Source organism: Dermacentor silvarum, chromosome 1 (genome assembly GCF_013339745.2).
Source record: "Dermacentor silvarum isolate Dsil-2018 chromosome 1, BIME_Dsil_1.4, whole genome shotgun sequence".
Taxonomy (NCBI): domain Eukaryota; kingdom Metazoa; phylum Arthropoda; class Arachnida; order Ixodida; family Ixodidae; genus Dermacentor; species Dermacentor silvarum.
In genome coordinates, this window is record NC_051154.1 from 64,869,580 (window position 1) to 64,880,744 (window position 11,165).

Here is an 11,165-nt window from a genome sequence, read left to right on the forward strand (position 1 = left end):
TCTCAAACAACATTTGGCATCGGGAAAAGCTGTGCTATCTTCCATACACCATTAAGAAGCTTTTGCTTACCTGAGCCCCGCCCCGGCTATATGTGCACACGCTTGCACTGTATCAGTCAATTGGCTGCATGATGCTTACTATACAAAGCAGAAATGAGAATGAAAATGTGGCGCATGTGTTTCTAAAAATTTCTGAATATGTTTTACTTTTTTTCCCCCCCCAGAAATTGAGTTGTGCGTGGTTGATAGGGTGCATTGTGCTTGGAATATTTCCCCTTTTGCCTGTGATTGGCAAACAGCACAACTATACATTGGTGTGAGTATGACACTGCTTTCGTTTTATTTCACTTAGCATGCCTTCTTTTTTTCATTATATGCATTTTTTAAATACTCCATTGTTATGCTGTGAATTGTAATTAGAGCAAAGTTGTTTTGCTGATGGAAATCCCACAGCGAAAATCTTGCAATGCCAACAGACAATGTGCCAAGGAAATTGTAGAGGCAAAAATTATTTTTTAGTTGAAATTATAGAATTAGTTATGCGACAGGGTTAAATTTGCAAGAAGCTTCATATTCTTAAGAAATAAAAAAAAAATTATTTTCTGTTCTTTTCTACTTATATATAATACTTGCCCTCATTCATGATAAATTTTACTACTTCAATAAAAGAGAACTGCCATTTCCTCCGTGCTTTATTTGGTTGTTTCTTTGGCCATATTTGTATGGTTCTTACTAAAAATCAAGCCCCTCGGTTCTTTCAACAGAGTTCACTGTTAGGCTGGTTGGTAGATAGTAAATAGTAACTAGAACAAAAACAGCGTGAACTAATGGGAGTACGAAGAGACAGCAGCTGTTCAAGGTCACTTGGTTTCCGCGATTCTTCTCGCTCATACCAAAAATCTTGTGTCCTTGGTTTAACAAAAGTTAATGAGCTGGTATACCTTGTATTGCTGCCAAGGACTTGTTTGTTTTTGCTGGTTCATGAAAATTTTGACAATCTGAATTGCCTTTAAAATTGCCAATATGCTTCTGGCTGAGATTTCTGATGCTAAGGCTAAATGCAAAAATTTTTTTTGTTGAGATTCCAGTACACATTACCAGAGGCAGATTTTAATTGATTGGAATTCCGTGCTCATGCATCACTCTCTGCTTTGTGCTGTCTTGAAACGTGTGGCCTTGCTTGTTATTGCCATTGTGGTTTCTTTAGTGGCAGAAAGCAAGACTATGCTGGCGCTTTGTGTATTGTTGTGCCCTGTTTTTGTGAAAAGCACATGGTGTTTCATAACTGTCTTTTATTTGTCCAGACACTGTTACCAAGGCAGCTTTCTTTTTCCGTAATGACACATTAACTGCACTTTTGTTCTCAGGACGCTTTCTGGCTGGGTCTGCATAATTATATTTTCATATTGTGCCAGAAGGTACGTATTCTTGTTCTACCATGTTTGCTTCCATTAAACTTTGGCCCATCAATGAATTATTTTTTTAACCAAAGTATCTGTTTCCTTAGTCATTTTCACTAGTTATTTGTGTAATTTGCATTAATAATGAGTCACATAGAGTTCATTGCACAAGCAGTGCAAATTTATGAATGTGGAAATGACTATTAGTATTACAAATGAACAATGCACTGTAAATATTGCTTTGCAAAGGTATAGCAAAGGTATTGTGCTAGAATAAAATATCCTGAGTCATGACTTGACCCAAACAAGATAGCTATGCGTCATGGATTTAGCTCAGCCACTCTGATTCAATATCCTTCACAACCCTTCAATATCCCTTCACAATATCCCTTCAATATCCCTTCACAACACGTGTTCACTATGCAAAAATATTGAACAGTGTGTTAATGGCAACTTCTCAATTGTCCTGAAGATTGTTGAATTAGTCTGGTGCTTTTTCTTTCTTTCCTAATCAACAACTTTTGCAGGCAATATTACTTTCTCTGCTATAAATAGTTTGTGTAGAAACAATGAAATACAATATGGAGAGAGAGAGAAATGAAAAGGGAAAGGTAGGGAGGTTAACCAAGGACGTGCCCGGTTGGCTACCTTACGCTTGGGGAGAGGGAAAGGGGAAGAATAGATAAGAAGGAGCGGGAAGAGAAATAATAAAAAGTGAGTCATTCACAGCGTCGGTCGCAGAGGAAGGTCCACTGTCACAAGCGCTCATACAGTCCAGTCGCCTTCAAGAAGTGCAGAAGGGCTTTTGTGGCCTTTCGCATGCAAGAATGCATAGGCCATGGTCCCAGGATCTTTTCCTCTGAGAGCACTCTATTATCTAATAGGCTGAGTTGAGCTTGTAGAGTATGTCGTTGAGCTTCAAAGGATGGGCAATGACACAGAAGGTGCTCTAGAGTCTCATCACACCCGCGCAAATTGCACGCCGCACTGTTAGCCATTCCTATTAGGAATGAATATGAATTTGTAAATGCGACGCCCAACCACACGTGACACAGTAAAGTTGTTTCGTGACGGGCGATTCCAGGTGACAGGCGAAGTCGCAAGTTAGGGTCGAGAGAGTGCAAGCGTGAGTTGCTGAAACTTGGTGAATTCCATCGTAAAAGTGTGATATGGAGGTTATTTAAGTGAAGGTGGGCTTCGTCTAAATTGGAAGGACTCTCACCACTGTACGCTAAGAAGAATTTTGTTTAGTAAGCTACAAGTAGCCTTGAGACATGTTTCTCTAAGAGACACATAGATATAGTAAAAGATGTGCCGGTAGTTAAGGTGATGCAGATTTCACAAGCTAAGTGTACTGCTTTTCCTGCCACACCTTCTCTGACACCTTTCAGCCATTTCCGAGTTTCCACACATTGGCAACCCTAAATATCAGGAACTTTCGAGATTTTTTGTTTGGTGCATTATGTGGCTCATATAACTATGAAACTATTGTACAAGATTTATAACTTTTGCATTAAAGTTGGTTAACTATTTTTAACCTTGCATTGCTGATGTTTTGTTTTGAAGTTCTGCTATACTTGCTGTGTGCTTTTTTCAGGCCAGAATTGGGATTGATTAGAAATAGCAGGCAAATACCAAAAGAGCCACAGAGGTCTGTTATTTTGACTGCAGTGCAGGTGAGTAAAGAGCATAACTTCTTGCTTCTGTGTAGTTGTTATATCATTTGATTATTATTGTGCTGCTGCATCTGCCAACATTCATCGTTAAGTCTTTAAAAAAGCCACTTCAGATATAGTATAAGAAGAAGAGCAAGATATGGTACGTGGTAGACATGATACATTACTAATATATACATCAGTGTGTCATGGATCAGTCTTGCTCTCTGTGTGGTAGTTGGCAAGGTGCAGCAAGAAGTTCCTACAGTGATTTTTTTTTTTTTTGTATTTTTCCATGGCAAAAATATGTGCACCACAAGGAGGGAGTTTTCTTTTGTTTATTGCTCCATGGCAGGAGTGATGTTTTTTCTAATCGTGCTGTGGTTGTTGTTAAGTGGCCAAATTTTCTCTGATATTGTGGCAAGTTGTCGGCAACAAAAATTTTGTGCTTTTGTTAATTCTACAACCACACTTATTGACAGAAACTGGATCATTGACTGTAACTGATACATGATTACTTGTAGCAGCCCTTACTAGTGTTTATTCCAGGTGACATTCTTCCTTGAGCATTCTTCAGTGGGTGGATGACCTGTGTGATGTAGGGAAGCTGGGAGATAATTCTGAGATTAGCCCTCAGGACAGGCATGTAATGAGGCATTTCTTTTAAAAAGTTCATATGGGAAGGATGGGATGTTAGTATTTACTGCACCAAATAAGAAATTGTAACCAATATCATCAAAATTGAATCTCCAAAACAGTCTCAAACATTGCACTCTAATTACCAGACCCACCCTACTAGAGCTTCAAGTGTGATGGTAATGTGCAAGATCAATAAAAAGTTGAAAATGATGTTAGCTCGAATTCTCAATAGCTAGTTCATATTCACTCAGTTCTGTGTCGTCACCACCACCACCATCATCATCATCAAGTTTTTTTGTTTTTTTTTGTCTCCACTGCAGCATGATGGTTTCCCCAGTGATCTCAAATTACCCCTGTCTTGCATCAGCTGGTCCCATCCTATGCCTGCAAACTTCCTAATATTGTCACACAACTTAATTGTCTTCCTTCTTCAATGGCGTTTTCCTTCCCTTGGCATCATTTCTGTTACTCTAATAGATCACCGGTTATTTGCTCTGCATATTTCATAACCTGCCCAACTCCATTTCTTCCTCGTAATGTCAACTAAAATATTAGCTACACCCATTTGCTCTCTGACCCGTACTGCCATGTTCGTGTCTGTTAGCTGCACCGATCATATTTTGTTCCATCACTTATTGTGCAGTCCTTAGCTTCTCCTCTAACTTCTTTGTTATCCTCAAAATTTCAGCCTCATTGATTACTACTGGTGTAATGCAGTGATTGTACATATTTCTTTTCAAGAATAATGATAAGCTGCTGATCACAAATTGGGAGCACCTGCCATAACTTAACTTTGACAGTTAAGTTCTGCTATAATTTGTTTTAAGTCATCCCCAGCATTGCTGAACAGTACGAGGTCATCGGCAAATTATTTTGTGTGAGTGTTTCCAAATGTAGCTCAATCTAAAATGCTTACATTTCCTTGTGTACTGCCATTCAGTTGTGATATCTTGCATTGTGTGCAAGTACAAGCCTTGAGGCCTCTTTGTTAAACTAGCTAATAGCAAATGGCTGCTGTAGTGGTAATGCATTAGCCATATTATTTCACTAGGTATTGTTTACTGTGTGCCTGAATAATGTAATAAGCAGCAACTTTTGTTATTACCATAGTTCTTTCAAGAAGCAATACTGAATCCTCTACAGTAAGCTCTTTTCTCTTTCAGATTGTGTTGATTTGGGTGGCCATTGCGATTGTGAGAAGCACTGCAGACAGCATTGAGCGCAAAGAGGGGCTCCCATTATTCAACCAAATACTGTCATGGCTTCTGCTGAGTATGTGAATGGTTTTCTAGCCATGTGGGTTGTATTGATAAATATATCGTGAAAACCATATGGATGGCCTCATGCACATGACTTTGCATGCCTAACTGCTTCTTGTGATTTTTAGGACAAAAGTTCAGAGTACAATACTGCGAATATTAAGGACAGGCTGAGTGGCCTAGAATAGGCATCCGACACTTCAAGTGAGGCTTGTGACCTGTGCTGTAGCTCGTGTTTTAAGTGTTCGAAGTTTGTAAGTGATGTATGCTTTGATGGGACTTATTATTACAGCTAAAGCATTCGTATGTTGAGCTGGCATTCTCAATAAAGTTTTGAAAAGAAACAAAGTTTTCTATGCAGATGCAGCAAACTCTATATTGTCGCCACTCATATTAATAATAAGCAGTCATTATTCATTATATAGTGCCAGATCTGCCACATTACTGAGATTTATTTACAGACACATTTCAGTTATTTAATTAGGGCAGCATTCCAAAGAAAACAGCAACACACAGAGGAGGAATCCACGCAGGACAAATTCACTGTACTTACAACTGAAAGTAAAAGCAGAGATGCAATGGGATGCATGCACAAAATGCGAAACTGCACACACACAGCCCAATACTCTGTGTGCAGACTAGAATTTTCAAGTTGGTCTATTTTGTAGCATGTCAGGGTATCCTTGGTGTGTTGCCATCTTCATTGCACTTGAGTCATAACGAAGATTAACCAATTCACACAAGTTTACACCTTGTTCCAATTTGTTGTAGGTTACCTTGATAACCAAGTTAGCGTATCATTTCATGTTTGCTGCCATTTGCATAAAAAAAGAAGCCACGATATCCTAAGTACCATTTGTAGCTGGCTGTCAGTTGCATGCATACAATGACAGTGCTACCTCCTTAGCGTTAGGCATGCTACAGATAAACAAAACCTGCTAGTATTACTGGCTTGGTAGAAATTAGTGGTAGTATGGTAAGTGGTAAGATTACTGGTAACTTGGTAGTATTGCTGGCTTGGCACCAAGAAAGGGAGGACACTCAATCAGTCAGAGTTTTGTAGCCTTCATTTATCCATACTGCTGGCCTCTAACATGTACTATATGTTACTTGCCTTGTTCTTGTGTATTGCATTACTGTCAGTACTGTTGTTTTAATATTTATGTGTTAGAGTCACATGCCCTTAGTGTGCATTGTTCCCCCTTACACAGTGTCTCTTGACCCGCTGTGGTTGCTTAGTGGCTATGGTGTTGCGCTGCTAAGCACTAGGTCGTGGGATCAAATCCCATCCATGGCAGCGACATTTCGATGGGGGTGAAATGCAAGAACACCCATGCACTTCGATTTAGGTGCACATTAAAAAACCCCAGGTGGTCAAAATTAATCCAGAGTCCCCCACTACAGGATGCCTCATAATCAAATCGTGGTTTTGGCACGTAAAACCCCATAATTTTTTTTTTTTACCACAGTGTCTCTTGAGGCCTGTAAGATATTTTATTGCGATAGCAATTATATGGACACTTCAAGTGGATTTCTGCCGTCGGCGTCGCCAGTGAGTTTCCGTGTAAAGTCCAAGGGCGATATAATTGTCGCCGCGCGCGCCGTATGTGCGAGTAAAAGCGCGCGGGGAACGCGCGCTATCACAGAGAGCGAACGCACGGCGGAGAGCAAACGCGACGTCCATCGCGCGAAAGGTTCTGGGGGTATGGGATGGAGGGAAGGGGGGCAACGCTGTGCTGCGGCACCAAATATGCATTTGGTGCTGCACGTGAATTTGGTGCATATAATGACACCACGCGTAAGCATATCATCCACTTGTTCATTGATAATACGCCGTTCTGCCGCTGTAACTCGGTATGGCAGTTGGCGTAAGGGCGCATGGGGAACCGGTGTCAATGTGGTGTGTGACGCTTGTACGACCTAACGATAGTTGAGCGCAATCGAAGGAGGAGCGGAAGTCTCGAAGAAGGGCCAGAAGTTCGCTACGTTGTGTTGACGATAGATTGGCAGCAATAGAAGGGTGGAAACTGTCTGGACCCGAAGGTTTGGGAACAGGTGTTGTCATGGCATTCAGTTGAAGATGGGGTTGGTCCTCTGCAAACTCGAGGGAGCGCAGGAGATCAGCACCTTGAATGTGACCCAAAGATTCCCCACGAAGTAATGTAACGGAGGATGGGAGCCAGTTGGAAACTAACATAGTAGTAGCACCCGATTCAACCGTAAGTACAGGAAATGGCAGTTGTAGGCCGCGACGGCGGAGAAGTACCTCCGATGGGGCAAACAGAACAGTTCCGTCAGGGGCGGTCGTACAGGACAGAGGCACAAGGGTCGACGTTTCAGGGGCAATATCTGTGTCCGCAGCAACGACAAGTTTGTGAGCGTCGGGATGATTATCCACCAAAACAGAGGGCGCGAGGGGAACTGGCCGCTCAATCTCCCACGCGAAAGGAGGAAAGCGGGAAGGCAGTGCAGGAGGGAGGGGGGGGAGGGGCAGCTTCTACCCTGCCAACAACTGTGCGTGTACTTGGCACTGGTGCGGGCTGTCGCACGCACTGTATCTCGAAAGCGATCTCCACACGGCTCTGACCTTTGTATGAGCTGTGCATTCGCCGCTCAGTTTCTGGTGAAGCGATAGACTGCGCGAACCTTCGCTCGCTGCGGCGGCTGCGCTTGCTGCCAGCGTTTTGGCAGTGGTTGTCTGCGGTCATCGAGTGTGTAATGTGCGCGCTGACACCACGCTTGTCAATTCAGTTAGTAAGCGAATGTGTCCCAAGTTTATGCAGCCGATCAAACTTCTATCCCTACTCCGAATAGCTCTCTACTAATTTGCTATCACAATTGATGCTTCGCCTTTCGGGCGAAACTGCAACATTTTTTAAATGAATAAACAAACAAATTTGTACTGGTGGCGGCTACTACTTGTAGTAGTAGTAGTAGTCTCCACCAGTATAAAATTTAGCTTGTGGAACAGTGCTTGTTCTTCCACTACTCCATGTTGTCCAAGTTTCTTTGTGCATTGAACAGGATGTTTGGTAGGCATCAGTAGAAACCACTGTGCTTGTTTGCAGACATTACCTACTCTCCTTACTTCTGCTTGTCTGTCTTGCAGTTTTTTCCCCAGTTTTGTGCCTCTTCTCAACCACAAGTCTCTTGAACCGGCTGCAGAACCTAACTTTGTCATTGCTGGTTCCATTTCTTCTGATGTGCATCTTGTATCCTTTTTTTGTAGAGCATTAAGGCTATGAAGTGTTATGCAAATGACCTTTTTTAATAGAGCATTAAGGCTATGAAGTGTTATGCAAATGAGCGTGGCTGGATTTATATAATAGGCTCCCCCTAACATGAACCTGGTTAAGCTGAATTTTTGAGATATAAAGAAAAGTGTGTGAAGATTTGATTGGTTTTTCATATTCGAAATGGGAAAAATATCCACTTAACAGGAAATGCTAATTCACTTAAGCTGAACTTCCGCAGCTGCCACTGATGTCTGCTACTTGGTGCAGCAAGAGACCCGGATCAGCAGTCTTGGAGATGACTCTGATAGCTACACAAGTTTCTATGGACATAAAAAACTATACCAGTGTCAAAGATTATGTGGAAACTTCTAGAACTGGTACCATAGAAACAATAATTGAGGAGGTCCTTGAGGTGCCTCTGGAGGCTGATAATTATGGCGACGACACAGCCCAAGAGCCAAAAGAACTTCCCGTGTCCGCACATGATGTCGTGATAACTCCCTAAATACTTTAGTGCATTTCTTCATCACAATGGCTCTGAAGAAATTTGGGCAAGCTAAGTGAAATGTTATGTTTTGTGACAGTGCCCAGATTTTCACTGCGTTGGCAAGCAACAATTACTCAATAGTTTGAGTAAGAGTCCATAAAACAATACTTTGTATCAAATCCAAGAAATGTCTCTCTTTATGTCTGCCTTTTGCATTATGTCGTCAATATGTAGGTGCGCCAGTAATAGATTTTGAGTTTTGTGAATCATTTCTGTTAAGACGAGCAGATTTTTGCAGTCCCTTTGGGTTCGTCTTAATGGGAGTCTAGTACACGTTAATCAATTGACTTTAACATGGCAACATTTTTGGTTCTTGTCACCTTGTCATTTACTTCATTTCTTACTGTGAGTAAGAGAATTTTTGAGATATAAAGAAAAGTGTGTGAAGATTTGATTGGTTTTTCATATTCGAAATGGGAAAAATATCCACTTAACAGGAAATGCTAATTCACTTAAGCAATGCTTAAGTGAATTAGTTAGGCTAGGAAATGGGCCATGAATATTTGTTCATGCATTTGTTTCTTCATTTGTCACGCTTTAGTTCAGGCATGGACAATGTGTTGTAAAGAAAATCTATAAATCAACCTGGAATCAAACCAGTGATCATGCAGCTTCAAGCCAATTGTTACAATCACGACGTCACGGCAGTTCGCGCAAGTGAACAGATAACACTTGCATTAGAGGCTGACAGATGCGAATAATTTTCCATCAGACTCATCTCACGCTTCACACCGTAGAATTGATCGAGACGCAAAGCCTGAAATGATGGTGCTTGTGCATTGCGGTGTGCTCTTCCTTTGCTCCACTTTCATTTGTATACATCCTTTCTACTCATGCTTTCTGCAGTATTTGCTGTGTCATGAAGCAAATGTCAAAACAAAAATGCGGGTACGGGGGGGGGGGGGGGGGGGGGCGCATGAAAAGTGAACTGAGTAAAGGCAAGGGCTCTAACTGGGGTGTGTTTTGCATATGCTGTTTGCCATTGGATGGTACTGCAGGCAGTGCACATCTGCTTCTGCTTACAAGCTGCATGCTTCTTCAAATTGTGGGGAAGCCTCTTGGCGTTGTTTAGGAGTTTGTCTAGTAGCTTCTGGGAATTTTTCAGATCGCACTGAGTATCCGAGTATTGGGGTGTTCTTGTTGAGGCCACATGGGATTCTCTATTAAGTAGTCGGGGTGCTCAATGTTGCCATTCACAGTAATTGAGTTAAGAGAACCAGAGTCACTGAAGTTTGGAGATTTTTTTTTTTCATGTACTATCGACCAAAAAAGTTTACGGACCATGGGATCTCAGAAAACGCTGGATATCCGAGAAGCCTTTAAAAGTAGCCAGTAAAACTGTACATCACAATGTTGTTTGCATATACCAGTAGAGGCTGCAAATGGGAATACCAGGCTGCGTTTTGAGGCTGCGGAGATATTGAGCTTTTTGTCAGATCCCTTGGTTCGTAAACTTTTTTGGTCGATAGTACCTATGAGAAAATAGCTTTCATAGTTGTCTCGTGCTGCACATTACACAGTAAAAAACAAAGGAAGAAACGACACAGAGGTACAAAAGTGCCAACTATCAGCTGTTGGATTTACTCTTAGCGGGCACCAACTAGCTCCGTGTTTGCATTGCTCAATGAAAATGTAAATTGTGGCTCATGGCTGAGCTATGCAGTATTTGTAGGTAGCACTTATCAAACTCCCCAACTTATACACATTCAATTAAATATGCTGTTACTGCACCTTTATGTCACTGCCCTTCAATTGCTCTATCCAGCTATTATCATTTAATTTGACACTATTGCCAATGCTGAAGGCCATTGTTGATTTCGTGTATATGCAATGTTTATGGTGCAGCATTCTTGCACCATAAGTATGCTTGTTTATGCTTATGTGTTGTTCTTGTAAAAACTTGGTGCTTTATTTTATAAGTATATATTTGCATTGAATTTATTGCGCAACTATAGGTCTTAATTTTACGACAGCTACGAAAGCCTGTTCCTTATGGCATTATGCTTCGTGATGTTCCTCTGGATCTGTATTGAACATCAGCTTTCAGGTTCTACACTGAGGGTATGTATACTGACAACACATCACTCATAATTAAAAGTAGTGATATGAAAAAAAAATGTATACATGTATGTATATTTATTTACCCCCTTGCTCTCATTCTTGCAGTTACAAGACATGACTTTTGAGTCTCAAGATGCTTCGTCACAAACAAAGGCTGTAACATATCACATACGAATTGATGATATCAGAAAGGCCTACTTCTTTGTATCCTTTTGTGTAGCCAAGTAGAATGTGCCGCTTTTGTTCCTTTGATTTAATTGCTTTGATACTTGTACTCCGCCGTTAACAAACTGAACTGTCATCCAGATTTTCTTTATGCTCGTTGCATTCTATGGCACTGGAAACATCGCCAGTCTTAACAGGTGAGT

At 41.3% G+C, this 11,165-nt stretch overlaps 1 protein-coding gene across 2 annotated transcripts in view; it reads left to right on the forward strand.

Annotated features, from left to right (window-relative positions):
• Positions 1–11,165, forward strand: part of LOC119464525 (GPI ethanolamine phosphate transferase 1-like) — a 52,775-nt gene that overhangs the window by 35,010 nt on the left and 6,600 nt on the right. For both annotated transcript variants that reach the window (XM_037725543.2, XM_049668810.1), the window contains exons 15-22: positions 225–316; positions 1,368–1,418; positions 2,998–3,076; positions 4,858–4,966; positions 8,063–8,165; positions 10,710–10,797; positions 10,903–11,001; positions 11,104–11,159. In XM_037725543.2, the coding sequence (XP_037581471.1) occupies positions 225–316; positions 1,368–1,418; positions 2,998–3,076; positions 4,858–4,966; positions 8,063–8,165; positions 10,710–10,797; positions 10,903–11,001; positions 11,104–11,159 (677 nt within the window). The remainder of the gene's footprint in view (positions 1–224; positions 317–1,367; positions 1,419–2,997; positions 3,077–4,857; positions 4,967–8,062; positions 8,166–10,709; positions 10,798–10,902; positions 11,002–11,103; positions 11,160–11,165) is intronic.